Source organism: Zonotrichia albicollis, chromosome 38 (assembly GCF_047830755.1).
Source record: "Zonotrichia albicollis isolate bZonAlb1 chromosome 38, bZonAlb1.hap1, whole genome shotgun sequence".
Lineage (NCBI taxonomy): Eukaryota > Metazoa > Chordata > Aves > Passeriformes > Passerellidae > Zonotrichia > Zonotrichia albicollis.
In genome coordinates this window covers 446,936-465,940 of record NC_133856.1, presented here as the reverse complement: position 1 = coordinate 465,940, position 19,005 = coordinate 446,936, and the positions used below count along the sequence as shown (strand labels likewise).

Here is a 19,005-nt window from a genome sequence, read left to right as displayed (position 1 = left end):
ATCATTATAAATAATTTTTATTTATATTTATTTGTGTTTATTTATAGTTATTTATGTTATACACAACGCTGCTCCAGGCGCTGCCGCCGGCCCTCGGTCACACGCTGGGGACAGGAAAGGGACAAACAATCCATTAAAATTGTCATTATTTGTCATTATTTATTTATCATTATGTATCTTTTTATTTATATTTATTTGTATTTATTTATAGTTATTTATGTTATACACAATGCTGCTCCAGGCGCTGCCGCCGGCCCTCGCTCACACGCTGGGGACACCACAGGGGCAATCATTTAATTAGAATTGTCATTATTTATCATTATTTATTTCTAATTATATATAATTTTTATTTATCATTATTTATTTATAATTATGCATATTTTTATTTATATTTATTTGTATTTATTTATAGTTATCTATATTATATATAGTGCCTCTCCAGGCGCTGCCGGCAGCCCTCAGTCACACGCTGGGGACACCAATGGGACAAGAATTCAATTAGAATTGTCAGTATTTATCATTTTTTATTTCTAATTATATGCCATTTTATTGTCATTTATTTATCATTATTTGTTTCTAATTATATGCCATTTTATTTATAATTATTTCTATTTATTTATAATAATTTATATTATATATAATGCTGCTCCAGGCGCTGCCGCCGGCCCTCGCTCACACGCTGGGGACACCACAGGGACAAACAATCCATTAAAATTTTCATTATTTGTCATTATTTATTTATCATTATGTATCTTTTTATTTATATTTATTTGTATTTATTTATAGTTATTTATATTATAAATAACGCCACTCCAGGCGCTGGCGCCGGCCCTCGGTCACACGCTGGGGACACCAAAGGGACAAGAATTTACTGAAAATTATAATCTATTTATCATTATTTATTAGTTATTTATATTATTTATTTAAAATTATGTATATTTTTATTTATCATCATTTATTTAGAATTATATCTCATTTTTTAATAATTATTTATATTTATTTCTAGTTATTTATATTATACACAATGCTGCTCCAGGCGCTGCCGGCGGCCCTCGGTCACACGCTGGGGACACCACAGGGACAAACATTTAATTAGAATTGACATTATTTATCATTATTTATTTCTAATTACATGCCATTTTATTTATAATTATTTCTATTTATTTACAGATATTTATATTATATATAACACTGCTCCAAACGCTGCCACCGGCCCTTGGTCACACACTGGGGACACCACAGGGACAAGAATTTACTGAAAATTGTCATTTATTTATCATTATTTATTAGTTATTTTTGTATTATTTATTCATAGTTATATATCATTTTATTTATAATTATTTCTATTTACTTATAATAATTTATATTATATATAATGCTGCTCCAGGTGCTGCCGCCGGCCCTTGGTCACACGCTGGGAACAGCAAAGGGACAAACATTCAATTAGAATTGTCATTATTTATCATTATTTGTCTCTAATTATGTATAATTTTGATTTATTATTATTTATTTAGAATTATGCATAATTTTATTTATAATTATTTGTATTTATTTATAGTTATCTATATTATACATAGTGCCTCTCCAGGCACTGCTGACAGCCCTCGGTCACACGCTGGGGACAACACAGGGACAAGAATTTAATTAGAATTGTCATTTATTTATCATTATTTATTTCTAATTATATGCCATTTTATTTATAATTATTTCTATTTATTTGTAGTTATCTGTATTATATATAGTGCCTCTCCAGGCACTGCTGACAGCCCTCGGTCAAAATGTAATATAATGATTATTTACACACCCTTATTATAACTTATAATTGTTATTAATTTTTATTATTACAATATACTGATAATTATCATTTACATATATAATTATTTAGTCCAATTTCTTATAATTATTTTCACTATATATATATATATGAATATAAATATAAAAGAATAAACCTTTGGCATTTATTAATTTGGGTTTTTGGCTGAGTTTTTATAACACCGGTGTCAGCATGGCACTGACACTCAGGGACACTTGGGGACACTTGGGGACAATGGGGACACTCAGGGACACTCAGGGGAGGATTTTGATCACAAAAATCAAATTTTTGCCATTTATTAATTCGGATTTCTCATTGATCCTTTACACCAGCAGTGTCCCCATGGCCTGACACTGACTGTGACACTCAGGGACACTTGGGGACAATGGGGACACTCAGGGACACTCAGGGGACAGGGCAGGGGCTGTCTCTGGGTTTGAGGACCAAATTTTGGTCACAAAAATCAAATTTTTGCCATTTATTAATTGGGATTTCTCATTGATCTTTTACACCAGCAGGGTCACCATGGCACTGACACTGACTGTGACACTCAGGGACGCTTGGGGACAATGGGGACACTCAGGGGACACTTGGGGACACTCATGGGAGGATTTTGGTCACAAAAATCCAATTTTTGCCATTTATTAATTCGGATTTCTCATTGATCTTTTACACCAGCAGTGTCCCCATGGCCCTGACACTGATTGTGACACTGAGGGGACACTTGGGGACAATGGGGACACTCAGGGGACACTCAGGGGACACTCAGGGGACAGGGCAGGGGCTGACTATGGGTTTGAGGACCAAATTTTGGTCACAAAAATCAAATTTTTGCCATTTATTAATTCGGATTTCCCACTGGTCTTTGATACCAGCAGTGTCCCCAAGGCACTGACACTGACTGTGACACTTGGGGACACTTGGGGACACTCAGGGACACTCAGGGGAGGATTTTGGTCACAAAAATCAGATTTTTGCCATTTATTAATTTGGGTTTCTCATTGATCTTTTACACCAGCAGTGTCACCATGGCCCTGACACTGACTGTGACACTGAGGGGACACTTGGGGACAATGGGGACACTCACGGGAGGATTTTGGTCACAAAAATCCAATTTTTGCCATTTATTAATTCGGATTTCCCACTGGTCTTTGATACCAGCAGCGTCCCCATGGCCCTGACGCTGACTGTGACACTCAGGGACACTTGGGGACACTTGGGGACCCCAGGGGTGGTGGCACTCTCACCTGCACGTCCCCCATGAGCACCTTGGAGCGTTTGTTGAGCTCCCTCATGGCCTGAAGGACGGCGAGCTTGACCTGAACCTGCAGCTGCTTCTGCGTGTCCGACACGAGCCGGGACCTGGGGACACGGGGACATGGGGATGATGGGGACATTGGGGATACTGGGGACAATGGGGACAGTGGGGACATTGGGGACATGCAGTGTGCCCAGCTTGACCTGCACCTGCAGCTGCTTCTGAGTGTCCGACACGAGCCGGGACCTGGGGACATGGGGACATGGGGACATGGGGACAGTGGGGACAGTGGGGACACACAGGGGACATCAGGGACATTGGGGACATGCAGTGTGCCCAGCTTGACCTGAACCTGCAGCTGCTTCTGCGTGTCCGACACGAGCCGGGACCTGGGGACACGGGGACATGGGGACATGGGGACAGTGGGGACACACAGGGGACATCAGGGACACTGGGGACACACAGGGACATTGGGGACAGTGGGGACACTGGGGACACACAGGGACATTGGGGACATCAGGGACATTGGGGACATGCAGTGTGCCCAGCTTGACCTGCACCTGCAGCTGCTTCTGCGTGTCCGACACGAGCCGGGACCTGGGGACACGGGGACATGGGGACAGTGGGGACATTGGGGATACTGGGGACAGTGGGGACACTGGGGACACTGGGGACAATGGGGACAGTGGGGACAGTGGGGACAGTGGGGACACTGGGGACATTGGGGACAGTGGGGACACTGGGGACATTGGGGAAACACAGGGACAGTGGGGACATGGGGACAGTGGTGACACTGGGGACAGTGGGGACAGTGGGGACACACAGGGGACAGTGGGGACACACAGGGGACATTGGGGACTTTGGGGACACACGGGACAGTGGGGACACTGGGGACACTGGGGACACTGGGGACATTGGGGGCATTGGGGACATTGGGGACATTGGGGACAGTGGTGACACTGGGGACAGTGGGGACAGTGGGGACACTGGGGACAGTGGGGACACACAGGGGACATTGGGGACTTTGGGGACATTGGGGACAATGGGGACAGTGGGGGACATTGGGGACACACAGGGGCATTGGGGACAGTGGGGACATTAGGGACACACAGGGACAGTGGGGACATTGGGGGCATTGGGGACAGTGGGGACACTGGGGACAGTGGGGACACACAGGGGACATTGGGGACTTTGGGGACATTGGGGACAATGGGGACAGTGGGGGACATTGGGGACACACAGGGGCATTGGGGACAGTGGGGACATTAGGGACACACAGGGACAGTGGGGACATTGGGGACATTGGGGACAATGGGGACATTGGGGACACTCAGGGGACATTGGGGACACTGGGGACAGTGGGGACACTGGGGACACACAGGGACATTGGGGACACACAGGGACATTGGGGACATTGGGGACAGTGGGGACACACAGGGGACACACAAGGACATTAGGGACACTGGGGACACTGGGGACATTGGGGACACTCAGCGGACACAGGGACACTCGGGACATGGAGGGGACAGGGAGGGACACACAGGGGATAGGGAGTGGACACTCGGGGACACAGTGACACAGGTGACACACAGGGGACACTGGGGACACTCAGGGACACTGGGGACACTCAGCGGACAGGGTGACATGGACGGGACAGGGAGGGGACAGAGAGGGGACATGGAGAGAACACTTGGGGACACGCAGGGACACTCAGGGGACACTTGGGGACATGGAGGGGACACTGGGGGACACTCAGGGGACATGCAGGGACACTCATTGGACATGGAGGAGACAGTGGGGACATTCAGGGACACTCAGGGGACGGAGTGACATGGAGGGGACAGGGAGGGGACACTCAGGGGACACGGAGGGGACAGGGAGGGATGCTCAGTGACACACTGGGGACACTCAGGGGACAATCAGGGACACTCAGGAGACACTCTGGGGACATGGAGGGGACATGGAGGGGACAGGGAGGGAACACTTAGGGACACACAGGGGACAGTGACACACAGGTGACAGTGACACAGTGACACAGTGACACACACAGTGACTCAGGGCACACACAGGTGACACTCAGGTGACACACAGTGACACACAGTGACACTCAGTGACACTCAGGGCACACACAGTGACTCAGGGCACACACAGTGACACACACAGTGACACACACAGTGACACACACAGTGACACAGTGACACAGTGACACACACAGTGACACACACAGTGACTCAGGGCACACACAGTGACACACAGTGACACACAGTGACACACAATGACACAGACCATGCCTGCAGCCGGGTGCTGCTCCGCTGCACCTCGCTGTGTTTGTCAGGGACACAGTGACACACACAGTGACTCAGGGCACACACAGTGACACACAGGTGACACTCAGGTGACATTTGGGGACATTTGGGGACACTGACCATGCGCTCAGGCGGGCGCTGCTCCGCTGCACCTCGCTGTGTTTGTCAGTGACACAGTGACACACACAGTGACACACACACAGTGACACACACAGTGACACACAGTGACACACACAGTGACACACAGGTGACACACAGGTGACACACAATGACACTCAGTGACACTCAGTGACACTGACCACGCGCTCAGGCGGGCGCTGCTCCGCTGCACCTCGCTGTGCTTGTCAGTGACACAGTGACACACAGTGACACACAGTGACACACAGGGACACAGGTGACACACAATGACACTCAGTGACACACAATGACACAGACCATGCACTCAGCCGGGCGCTGCACCGCTGCACCTCGCTGTGTTTGTCAGTGACACACAGTGACACACAGTGACACACACACAGTGACACACACAATGACACACACAATGACACAGGTGACACTCAGGTGACATTTGGGGACATTTGGGGACACTGACCACGCGCTCAGCCGGGCGCTGCTCCGCTGCACCTCGCTGTGTTTGTCAGGGACACACAGTGACACACACAGTGACACAGTGACACACACAGTGACACACAGTGACACAGGTGACATTTGGGGACATTTGGGGACACTGACCATGCACTCAGCCGGGCACTGCTCCGCTGCACCTCGCTGTGTTTCTCCGCCAGGCGCTGCAGCAGCGCCGACAGCACCGAGCGCTGCTGGAGAACGGCCTCGGCCACGGGCTGGGAGCTGGGGGGATGGGGAACATGGGGAAAATGAGGAGAAATGGGGGTAAAATGGGGAAAAATTGGGGAAAATGGGGAAAATGGGGAAAAATGGGGAAAATGGGGAAAAATGGGGAAATGGGGAAAAGCATAAAAAGGGGGAAAAAGAAAAAGGGGAAAAGGAGAAATAGGGAAGCAAAAATGAGGAAAATGAAAAAATGGGAAAAGGGAGCAGAAAAAGGGAGGAAAAAGTGGGAGAGAAAAGCAAAATGAAGTTTATTAGCTCATTACCCATTAATGCACTAATTAATCCTCATTAGGCCTCAATTATCTAATTAACTCCATGGATTAAGGGACTTTAGTTAATGAGATGCCCCAGGTAACAGATTCTGTCATTTAATCCCTAATTACATTAATTACATTAATTACATTAATACATTAATTATATTAGAACTTAACCAACAAAGGTGCTTCTTAATTGCTCATTAACGCCATTAATGATTAGATAATTAGCTAATTAATGAGGTGATCAAGCTAATTAAACACATGCTCAGCTAAGCAATCAAAGCAATTATTGATTCCCCCAAGTTTGGCCAATTAAAAACAGCAAAACCACAGACAAGTCAATTGAAATTGATTAAAAACTAATTAATTTAAACAATCAGTAATTAAACCACCCATAGAGCCAGTAATAAACTCAATAATAAAGCCAGTAATGGAGTTACTAATTAATTAACAGCAGTAATTAACCTGTAGGCCAACTCCAGGTGGTTGTCAGTAATTAATCAGCCTCATTCATTAATTAATTACATTAATTAGCAGTAATTAACGTTACTCAGGGGTGCTGTCAGCGCTCCCTCCAGTGGCACTCCAGGTTAGAGTAATGACAGTAATTACAGTAATGACAGCAATTAATTAATTAGCAGTAATTAATGCGATTCACAGGTGCAGTTGGTGTTCCCCGCAGTGGCATTCCCAGATACAATAAATACAATAAATAATTAATTAGCAGTAATTAGCAATAACTAACACTCACCTGTGCAGTAAGTGGCAGCAGTAACAACAGTAGTTAATTAATTAGCAGTAATGAACACTAATTAACACTCACGGGTGGTGCCAGTGCTCCCCCTGGTGGCACTCCCGGTTACAGCAATGACAGCAATGACAGTGACTAACTCTGACGGGTGGGATCAGTGCCAGCAGCAATAACAGCAATGACGTTAATCAGCAGTAATTAACACTAATTAGAGTTAATTAGACTCACGGGTGGTGCCGGTGCTCCCTCTGGTGGCACTCCCGCTTACAGCAATGACAGCAATGACAGTGACTGACACTGACGGGTGGGATCAGTGCCAGCAGCAGGGACAGCAATGACGTTAATTAGCAGTAATTAGCACTAATTAGAGTTAATTAGACTCACGGGTGGTGCCGGTGCTCCCTCCGGTGGCACTCCCCGCAGGTCAAGCTCTCGCAGGAGCTGCAGAACAGCGACAGCGGCTGCCGGGGGTGCGAGCGGCACCAGGACAGCGCCGGGGCCGGAGCACCGGGATCGTTGGGATCGTTGGGATCACCGGGATCACCGGGATCATTGGGATCAATGGGATCCATGGGATCAACGGGATCGGATGGAGAGCCTGGGGAGAGAGGCAATGGGAGAAACTGGAATGGAAACAAAAACGGCAACAGAAACAGCAACAGGGAAAACTGGGAATAGGAGCAAGGGAATTCCCATTCCCATTCCGCCATTGCCAATTCCCCCATTCCCATTCCCATTTCCCCATTCCCATTTCCCCATTCCCATTCCCCATTCCCATTCCCCATTCCCATTCCCATTCCCCCATTCCCCCGTTCCCATTCCCATTTCCCCATTCCCATTCCCATTCCCCCATTCCCCCGTTCCCATTCCCATTTCCCCATTCCCATTCCCATTCCCCCATTCCCCCGTTCCCATTCCCATTCCCCCATTCCCCCATTCCCATTCCCCATTCCCATTTCCCCATTCCCATTCCCCATTCCTATTTCCCCATCCCCATTCCCATTCCCCCATTCCCCCGTTCCCATTCCCATTCCCCCATTCCCATTCCCCCATTCCCATTCCCCCATTCCCATTCCCCATTCCCATTCCCATTCCCCCATTCCCATTCCCATTCCCCATTCCCATTTCCCCATTCCCATTCCCCCGTTCCCATTCCCATTCCCCCGTTCCCATTCCCATTCCCCCGTTCCCATTCCCATTCTCATTCCCATTCCCCCATTCCCCATTCCCATTTCCCCATTCCCATTTCCCCATTCCCCATTCCCATTTCCCCATTCCCATTCCCATTCCCATTCCCATTCCCCCATTCCCATTCCCCATTCCCATTTCCCCATTCCCATTCCCATTCCCCCATTCCCATTCCCCCATCCCCATTCCCATTCCCCCATTCTCCCATTCCCATTCCCCCATTCCCATTCCCATTTTCCCATCTCCACTCTCATTCCCTTGTTCCCATGTTCCTATTCCAAATCCCATTTCCCTGTTCCCTTTCCCATTCTCCCATTTTCCCATTCCCATATTCCCATTTCCCCACTGCCACGTTCCTGTTCCCACATTCCCCCATTCCCATTCTGCCATGCCATGTTCCCAGTTTCCCCCATTGCAATTCCCATATTCCAAATCCCATTGCCTTTCTTTGCATGTTCCCATTCCCATTCTCCCATTTTCCCATTCCCATTTCCATCCCCCATTCAGAGTTTTCCCCATTCCCCATTCCCCATTTCCAATTTCCCAGTTTTCCCCATTCCAACTGGGAATGGGGGAATGGGAAGGGGAATGGGAATTCCCTTGGTCCTATTCCCAGTTTTCCCCATTCCCCCATTCCCATTCCCTCATCCCCATCCCCATTGCATTTCCCATTTTCCCAATCCCATTCCTGTGTTTTCCCATTTCAATTGTCCCATTTTCTCATTCCCATGTCCATTCATTCTTCCCATTCCCAATTTCCCAGTTTTACCCATTCACATTCCCATTGGGAATGGGGAAATGGGGAATGGAAATGGGGGATGGGGAATGGGGGATTGGGAATGGGAATGTGGGAATGGGGGATTGGGAATATGGGAATAGGAGAATGGGGGATTGGGAATATGGGAATAGGAGAATGGGGGATTGGGAATATGGGAATAGGGGAATGGGGGAATGGGAATTGGGGAATGGGAATGGGGATGGGAATGGGGGAATGGGAATGGGAACGGGGGAATGGGAATGGGGGAATGGGGGAATGGGAATGGGAAATGGGAATGGGGGAATGGGAATGGGGATGGGGAATGGGAATGGGGAATGGGAATGGGAATGGGGGAATGGGAATGGGGAATGGGGGAATGGGAATGGGGAATGGGAATGGGGAATGGGAATGGGGGAATGGGAATGGGGATGAGGGAATGGGAATGGGGGAATGAGAATGGGAATGGGAATGGGGAATGGGAATGGGGAATGGGGAATGAGAATGGGAATGGGGAATGGGAATGGGGAATGGGAATGGGGAATGGGGAAATGGGAATGGGGAATGGGAATGGGGAATGGGAATGGGGAATGGGGAATGAGAATGGGGATGGGAATGGGGAATGGGGGAATGGGGATGGGAATGGGGGAATGGGAATGGGGGAATGGGAACGGGAATGGGGATGAGGGAATGGGGATGAGGGAATGGGAATGGGGATGAGGGAATGGGGATGAGGGAATGGGAATGGGGAATGGGGGAATGGGAATGGGGGAATGGGGAATGGGAATGGGAATGGGGAATGGGGAATGGGGGAATGGGGAATGGGAATGGGAATGGGGAATGGGGAATGGGGGAATGGGAATGGGAATGGGGGAATGGGAAATGGGAATGGGGGAATGGGAATGGGAATGGGGAATGGGGAATGGGAATGGGAATGGGAATGGGAATGGGGGAATGGGAGAATGGGAATGGGGAATGGGGGAATGAGGGAATGGGGGAATGGGGAATGGGGAATGGGAGAATGGGAATGGGAGAATGGGGAATGGGAATGGGAGAATGGGACCAAGATGAATCCAGTGACAAAGTCAGCACCTTGTAACAAGGGGTGACAGGATGTGACACAGGTGACACAGGGAGGTGACACAGGTGACAATGAGGTGACACAGGGAGGTGACAATGAGGTGACACTGAGGTGGCACTCACTCAAAGGCTCCACCCGGTGCTCCCGGGTGTACCTGACCCTCAGGTGCGCCCCCACGCAGGTCTCGCACAGCGGCTCCGAGCACTCCAGGCAGAAGCTGGTGGCGCTGGCGTTGTCCTCGCAGCTGGTGCAGCTCTGGGGACAAGGGACAGCTCATTAACCACCAGGGGGTTAATTACCGTTAATTAGTGTTAATGAGGCCGTACCTGGCTGCTGGCGCTGGGCTGCAGGAACAGGTTGTCCATGATGTCACCCAGGGGACACTGCTGGTGGCACACGGGGCACTCGAACGCTGAGGGGACACACAGGGGACACAGAGGAACAGGGAGGGGACACAGAGGGGACACACAGGGACGGGGAGGGGACACAGAGGGGACACCGAGGGGACACACAGGGACAGGGAGGGGACACACAGGGGACACGCAGGGGACACAGAGGGGACACAGAGGGGACACACAGTCATCCCGTGGTGTCCGTGTCACCTCTCTGTCACCTCCACTGTCACCTCCCTGTCACCTCCACTGCCACCATGGCCACCAAGGTCACCTCAGGGAGGGACAGGGGACACCAGTGTCCCCACAGGGAGGGGACAATGTCACAGCAGGGTTGGTGTCCCCAAGGAGGGGACAGTGCAATCTCCCAGTAGCTCCCAGTGCTCCCAGGGGCTCCCGTAATTCTCAGTATCTCCCAGTAACCCCCAGTGCTCCCAGTATCCCCAGTAACCACCAGTAAACTCCAGCGATCCCAGTAACCACCAATGCTCCCAGTAACCCCCAGTCTCTCCCAGTGTTCCCAGTAACTCCCAGCACTCCCAGTGATTCCCAATTCTCCCAGTATCTCCCAGTGTTCCTGGCATATCCAAGTGCTCCCAGTAATCCCCAGTAAACACCAGTGTTCCCAGTATCCCCCAGTAGCCCCAGTGCCCCCATCTCCCCTCACCATTCCTGTCCCTGGGGTGGGCTCTGGGCTCAGCCCCCAGTATCCCCCAGTATGCCCCAGTAACCCCCAGTGTTCCCAGTACCTCCCAGTGGCTCCCGATATTCCCAGTATCCCCAGTACCTCCCAGTATCTCCCAGTGGCTCCCAGTCCCTCCCAGTGCTCCCAGTTACCCTCAGTATCTCCCAGTATTCCCCAGTAACCCCCAGTGCTCACAGTATCTCCCAGTGCTCCCAGTAACCCACATAACTCCAGTAGTCCCAGTAGCCCCCAGTATCTCCCAGTATGTCCCAGTAACCCCCAGTCTTTCCAATACCTTCCAGTGCTCCCAGTATTCCCCAGTAACCCCAGTATCTCTCAGTCTCTCCCAGTGCTCCGTGTAACTCCCAGGCTCTCCCAGTGCTCCCAGTAAGCCCCTGAGCATCCCCAGTAACCCCCAGTGTTCCCAGTATCTCCCAGTGCTCCCAGTTACCCCCAGTACTCCCAGTGACTCCCAATTCTGCCAGTATCTCCCACTGTTCCCAGCATCTCCAAGTTCTCCCAGTAATCGCCAGTAAACACCAGTGCTCCCAGTATCTCCCAGGGCTCCCAGCAGCCCCCAGCATCTCCCAGTAACCCAAATAACTCCCAGTGTTCCCAGTCTCTCCCAGTAGCTCCCAATGCTCCCAGTGACCCTGAGTGGTCCCAGTAACCCCCAGTAACCCCCAATATCTCCCAGTGGCTCCCAGTAACCCCCAGTCTTTCCAATACCTTCCAGTGCTCCCAGTAAGCCCCAGAGCTCCCAGTACCCCCCAGTAAATCCCAGCATCTCCCAGCGCTCCCAGTGACCCCCAATACCTCCCAGTATCTCCCAGTGTTCCCAGTCTCTCCACGTGCTCCCAGTAACCCCCAGTATCTCCCAGTGGCTCCCAGTAGCTCCCAGTATCTCCCAGTAACCCCCAGTAATCACCAGTGATCCCAGTATCGCCCAGTGCTCCCATAATTCCCAGTATCTCCCAGTAACCACCACTGCTCGCAGTGGTCCCAGTAACTCCCAGTATCTCCCAGTAACACCCAGTGCTCCCATTATCGCCCAGTATCCCCCAGTATCCCCTAGTGTTCCCCCAGTATCCCCTCACCGTTCTTGTCCCCATGCTCGCTGCCGATGCAACCCCGGCACACGGAGTGCAGGCACGGCAGCAGCTTCGGTTTCCGCTGCGGGCTCAGCCGCTGCCTGCAGGCCCCGCAGAGCTCCAGCAGCCCCAGCGGCTCGGGCAGCTCCGCTCCGCTCGCCCCGGGGCCGCTCCCGAGCGCCGCCGCCACCTCAGGCGCCGCCATGGCGGCCGCGTCCCCCTCACGATGGGCACGGCGTGCTGCTCCCGCCCCCGCCCCGCCCCGAGGCCAATCAGAGCCAGCGGTGCCTGATTGACGTTGTGGAGAATCAATGGGAGGGCGGGAGGGCGGGGATTAGTGGGGATTGACAGCGCACGGGAGCAATGGGAGAGGAGAAGGCGGGAAGGAAAGGGCGGGAGGAGGCCTCCGGCGCGTGAAGGCGAACGGGCCAATCAGCGCGCAGAGCGGGAGGGGCTGAGCCAATCAGCGGCCGGAGAGCCCTGGGGAAGGCGGGGGCTTCTCGGACGGAGCGGCCAATCGGCATCGGCGAGCTGCGAGGAGGCGGGGCGAGGATGTGATTGACAGCTGGACGAACCAATGGGGAGCAGAAATGGGGAGGGACTGGGAATACTGGGAGTTACTGGGAATTACTGGGGGTTACTGGGAGCATTGGGAGTTACTGGGGGTTAATGGTGTCGCTGGGGTTACTGGGAGCACTTCAGGATCTCCCAGAGCTCCCAGTAACCCTCAGCAACCCCCAATAACCCCCAGTGCTCCCAGTAACCCCCAGTATCTCCCAGTGGCTCCCAGTAACCCCCAGTGCTCCCAGTAACCCTGAGTGTTCCCAGTAATCCCCCGTGTTCCCAATAATTCCCAGTGCTCCCAGTAATCCCATGTGCCGCCCCAGTAACTTCCAGTAACCCCCAGTGTCTCCCAGTAAGCCCCAGTCTCTCCCAGTGTTCCCAGTGGCTCCCAGTATCTCCCAGTGCTCCCAGTAACCCCCAGCATCTCCCAGTCTCTCCCAGTATCTCCCAGTGTCCCCAGCATCTCCCAGTGCTCCCAGTAACCCCCAGTATTCCCCAGTATCTCCCAGTCCTCCCAGTAACCCCCAGTATCTCCCAGTATCCCCCAGTGCTCCCAGTATGTCCCAGTGCTCCCAGTAACCCCATGTGCTGCTCCAGTAACTCCCAGTATCCCCATTAACTCCCACTAACACCCAGTGTTCTGAGTCTCTCCCAGTATCCCCCAGTATGTCCCAGTGCTCCCAGTAACCCCCAGTATTCCCCAGTATCTCCCAGTATCCCCATTAACTCCCACTAACACCCAGTGTTCTGAGTCTCTCCCAGTATCCCCCAGTATTCCCAGTAAATCCCAGTACTCCCAGTAACCCCAGGTAATCCTAGCAACCCCCAGTCCCTCCCAGTGTTCCCAGTAAGTCCCAGTGGCTCCCAGTAGCTCCCAATGATCCCAGTGCTCCCAGTAACCCCGAGTGTTCCCAGTATCTCCCAGTATTCCCAGTAAACCCCAGTGCTCCCAGTAACACCATGTAATCCCAGTAACCCCCAGTATCTCCCAGTGTTCCCAGTAACCCCCAGTAACCCTCAGTGTTCCCAGTAACCCCCAGTATTCCCAGTAACTCCCAGTTACCCCCAATTGCTGGGAGTTACCGGGAATTACTGGGACTACTGGGGATCACTGGGAGATACTGGGAGCACTGGGAGATACTGGGATCACTGGGACATACTGGGAGCACTGGGAGATACTGGGATCACTGGGACATACTGGGAGCACTGGGGGTTACTGGGAGCACTGGGAGATACTGGGACAGAGCTGAGCAGGTGACACAGCACAGGTGACACAGCACAGGTGACACAACAGGTGACACAGCACAGGTGACACAGCACAGGTGACAGCACAGGTGACACCGCACAGGTGACAGCACAGGTGACACCAAAAGTGACAGCACAGGTGACGGCACAGGTGACAGGGCACAGGTGACACAGCCCAGGTGACACCACAGGTGACACAGCCCAGGTGACACCACAGGTGACACAGCACAGGTGACAGCACAGGTGACGTCACTTTTAATGTAAAAAACAGCAAAAACAGCACCAAGAGTGTCCCTGAACCCCCGGGGTCATTGTCACCATCGGGGGACAGGGACAGACCCCGTGTCCCCAGGTGTCCATCCTGGCCCTCCCCAGCTCCTGGGTGGGCTCTCAGGTGTCCCTGGATCCCCGTGCCCAGCAGAGTTCCAGAACATTCCGGGGGTCCCATCAGCTCAATGACATCATCACCCTCACAGTCCATCCGTCCAATCATCTCCATGGCCACTCATGGTCCATCTGTCCAATATCCGTGTCCAACAGAGTTCCAGAACATTCTGAGGGTCCCACCAGCTCAATGGCATCATCACCCTCATGGTCCATCCATCCAATCATCTCCATGGCCACTCCCGGTCCATCTGTCCAATCCCTGTGTCCGAAGAAGTTCCAGAACATTCCGGGGGTCCCACCAGGTCAGTGACATCATCACCCTCAATGTCCAGCCCTCTGAGCATCTCCATGGCCACTCATGGTCCACCTGTCCATCCAACCATCTCCATGGCCACTCATGGTCCACCTGTCCATCCCTGTTCTAGAACATTCCAGGGATCCCGCCAGCTCAATGGGCATCATCACCCTCATGGTCCATCCGTCCGATCCCTGTGTCCAAAGAGGTTCCAGAACATTCCGGGGGTCCCATCAGATTCTCACCCTCATTGTCCAACCCTCCAATCATCTCCATGGCCACTCATGGTCCATCCATCCAATCCCTGTTCTAGAACATTCTGGGTGTCCCATCAGCTCAATGACATCATCACCCTCACGGTCCATCCGTCCAATCATCTCCATGGCCACTCATGGTCCATCCATCCTGTTCTAGAACATTCTGGGTGTCCCACCAGTCAGTGACATCATCACCCTCATGGTCCATTCCATCCAATCATCTCCATGGCCACCCATGGTCCATCTGTCCAATCTCCATCTCCCACACAGTTCCAGAACATTCCAGGGGTCCCACCCGGTCAGTGACATCATCACCCTCATTGTCCACCCATCCAATCATCTCCATGGTCACTCATGGTCCATCTGTCCCATCCCTGTTCTAGAACATTCCAGGGGTCCCACCCGGTCAGTGACATCATCACCCCCATGGTCCAACCCTCTGAGCATCTCCATGGCCACTCATGGTCCATCTGTCCATCCAATCATCTCCATGGCCACTCATGGTCCATGTGTCCATCCAAGCATCTCCATGGCCACCCATGGTCCATGTGTCCATCCAGTCATCTCCACGGCCACCCATGGTCCATCCATGCAAACCCCGTGCCCAGCTCAGTTCCAGAACATTCCAGGGGTCCTGCCAGGTCAGTGACATCATCGCCTTCATTGTCCATCCGTCCAATCATCTCCATGGCCACTCATGGTCCATGTGTCCATCCAAGCATCTCCATGGCCACCCATGGTCCATGTGTCCATCCAGTCATCTCCATGGCCACCCATGGTCCATCCATGCAATCCCCGTGCCCAGCTCAGTTCCAGAACATTCCGGGGCTCCATCAGATCAGGATCTGTCCCTGCTCATGGTCCTGCCTGGCCCCAGGGTGTCCCCCTGTCCCCTGCTCGTGTCCCCAGGCAGTGCCCACCCCCTGCAGAAGCCCCTGGAGATGCCCTCACGCTCCTGCTCCACCCCTCAGCCCAGGCCCTCCCTGCCGGCCCCACCAGGGGCTGGGACCCCTCCTCAGCTGTGGGGCCAGCGCCCACCACGGCCGGACACGGGCCCGGGGCAGGTTCTGCTGGTGGCCCTGCTGGTGCTCATGGTGGTGCTCCTGCTGGTGGCCCTGCTGGTGGCGCTGGTGGTGGCTCTGGTGATGTTCATGGTGGTGGCCCTGGTGGTGTTCCTGCTGGTGGCCTTGGTGATGTTCCTGGTGGTGGCCCCGATGGTAACCCCGGTGGTGGCCCTGGTGGTGTTCCTGGTGGTGGCCCTGGTGGTGTTCCTGGTGGTGGCCCTGTTGGCCCTGGTGGCAGTGGTGGCCCTGGTGGCCCCAGTGGCAGCCCTGGTGGCATTCCCAGTGATGGCCCTGCTGGCCCTGCTGGCCCAGATAGTGGCCCTGGTGACAGTCCCAGTGGTGGCCCTGGTGGCAGCCTGGAGAGTGGCCTTGGTGGATGTCCCAGGGGCCCTGCTGGTGGTGGTGGCCCCAGTGGCAGCCCTGGTGGTCGCCCTGGTGGCTCCGGTAGCAGTCCTGGTGGCAGTGCCAGTGATGGCCCTGGTGGTGGTGGTGGCCCTGGTGGCAGTCCCAGATGGTGGCCCCAGCACCAGCCCAGATGGTGGCCGTGGTGGCATCCCAGGTGGCAGCCCTGGTGGTGATCCTTGTGATGGCCCAGATGGTGGCCCTGGTGGCAGTGCCAGTGATGGCCCTGGCGGCGGTGGTGGCCCTGGTGGCATCCCAGGTGGCAGCCCTGGTGGTGATCCTTGTGGTGGCCCAGATGGTGGCCCTGGTGGCAGTCCCAGTGGTGGCCCTGTTGGTGGTGGTGGCCCTGGTGGCAGCCCAGGTGGTGGCAGTCTCAGTCCTGATGGTGGCCCTGGTGGCAGCCCGGTGGTGGCGCTGGTGGCAGCCCTGGTGGCAGTCCGAGTGGTGGCTCCAGTGGCACCCCGGGCGATTGTCCTGGTGACAGTCTCAGGGGTGGCCCTGGTGGCGATCCTGCAGGTGGCCCTGGTGGTGATCCCAGTGGTGGCCCTGCTGGTGGCCCTGGTGGCAGTCCGGGTGGTGGCCCAGGTGGTGGCCCCAGTGGCATCGCAGATGGTGGTCCTGGCGATGGCCCAGGTGGCAGCCCAGGTGGCAGCTGTGGTGGCAGTCCCAGTGGTGGCCCTGGTGGCAATCCCGGTGGCAGACCAGGTGGTGGCCCTGGTGACAGTCCCAGTGTCCCTGCTGGTGGTGGTGTCCCCAGTGGTGGCCCTGGTGACAGTTCCAGTGTCCCTGCTGTCCCCAGTGGCAGCCCTGGTGGCAGTCCCGGTGGTGTCCTTGCTGTCCCCAGCGGTGTCCGTGGTGTCCCCATGGGTGTCCCTGGTGGCAGTCCCAGTGCTGTCCCCGTTGCTGTCCCATGGTGCGTGGCGGGCGCGTGCCTCTGGATCAGCGCCTGGTGCGTCCCCATTGCTGTCCCCACTGCTGTCCCCATTGCTGTCCCCACTGCTGTCCCCATTGCTGTCCCCATTGCTGTCCCCACTGCTGTCCCCATTGCTGTCCCCGCTGTCCCCACTGCTGTCCCCACTGCTGTCCCCATTGCTGTCCCCATTGCTGTCCCCGCTGTCGGTGTCCCAGGTGCCAGTCCCATTGCTGTCCCCACTGTCTCTGTCGCTGTCCCCATTGCTGTCCCCATTGGTGTCCCTGGTGGCAGTCCCATTTGTGTCCCCATTGCTGTCCCTGGGTGCGTGGCGGCCGCCACGTGCCTCTGGAGCGACGCGCAGTGTGTCCCCGTTGCTGTCCCCACTGTCGGTGTCCCTGGTGGCAGCCCCATCGCTGTCCCTGCTGTCCCCGTTGCTGTCCCTGGTGGCAGTCCCATCGGTGTCCCCATTGCTGTCCCCATTGTCCCTGTCCCCATTGTCCCTGTCCCCATTGTCGCTGTCCCCGTCGCTGTCCCCATCGCCATCCCCATTGCTGTCCCCACTGTCGCTGTCCCCATTGGTGTTCCCATCGCTGTCCCCATCACTGTCCCCATTGTCGCTGTCCCCACTGCTGTCCCTGGTGGCAGTCCCATCGGTGTCCTCATTGGTGTTCCCATGGGTGTCTCCATCACTGTCCCCATTGTCGCTGTCCCCATTGTCGCTGTCCCCATTACTGTCCCTGGTGGCAGTCCCATCGGTGTCCTCATTGGTGTTCCCATGGGTGTCTCCATCGCTGTCCCCATTGTCGCTGTGCCCATTGTCGCCGTCCCCATTGTCACTGACGCCACTGTCGCTGTCCCCATTGTCGCTGTCCCCATTGCTGTCCCCACTGTCGCTGTCCCCATCGCTGTCCCCATGGGTGTCCCCACTGTCGCTGCCCCCATTGTCGCTGTCCCCATCGCTGTCCCCACTGTCGCTGTCCCTGCTGTTCCCGTTGCTGTCCCTGGTGGCAGTCCCATCGGTGTCCCCATCGGTGTCCCCATTGGTGTTCCCATGGGTGTCCCCACTGCTGTCCCTGTTGCTGTCCCCATCGCTGTCCCCATTGTCACAGTCCCCATTGTCGCTGTCCCCATTGGTGTCCCCATGGGTGTCCCCATTGTCGCTGTCCCCATTGTCGCTGTCCCCATCGCTGTCCCCATCGCTGTCCCCATTGTCGCTGTCCCCACTGTCGCTGTCCCCATTGTCGCTGTCCCCATCGCTGTCCCCATTGCTGTCCCCATCGCTGTCCCCATCGCTGTCCCCATCACTGTCCCCATCACTGTCCCCATTGTCACTGTCTCCATTGTCGCTGTCCCCACTGTCCCCACTGTCGCTGTCCCCACTGTCGCTGTCCCCACGGCCGTGCCGAGCTGTCCCGCCGTGTCCCTGCGGCCCAGCCCGCGGCCGGGCCGG

General features: G+C 54.2%; 1 protein-coding gene across 2 annotated transcripts in view; it reads right to left on the bottom strand.

Moving 5' to 3' along the window:
- The window catches only part of TRIM28 (tripartite motif containing 28), a 39,012-nt gene extending 26,037 nt beyond the window's left edge, over positions 1–12,975 (bottom strand). The window contains exons 1-6 of one of the 2 annotated variants that reach the window (XM_074531734.1): positions 12,435–12,975; positions 10,587–10,672; positions 10,383–10,515; positions 7,622–7,835; positions 6,110–6,226; positions 3,061–3,175 (exon numbers count right to left, since the gene is read on the bottom strand). In XM_074531734.1, coding sequence (XP_074387835.1) covers positions 3,061–3,175; positions 6,110–6,226; positions 7,622–7,835; positions 10,383–10,515; positions 10,587–10,672; positions 12,435–12,633 — 864 coding nt within the window. In that variant the 5' untranslated portion in view covers positions 12,634–12,975. The remainder of the gene's footprint in view (positions 1–3,060; positions 3,176–6,109; positions 6,227–7,621; positions 7,836–10,382; positions 10,516–10,586; positions 10,673–12,434) is intronic. The other variant, XM_074531733.1, reaches the window with a different exon arrangement.
- Positions 12,976–19,005: the final 6,030 nt, after the last annotated feature.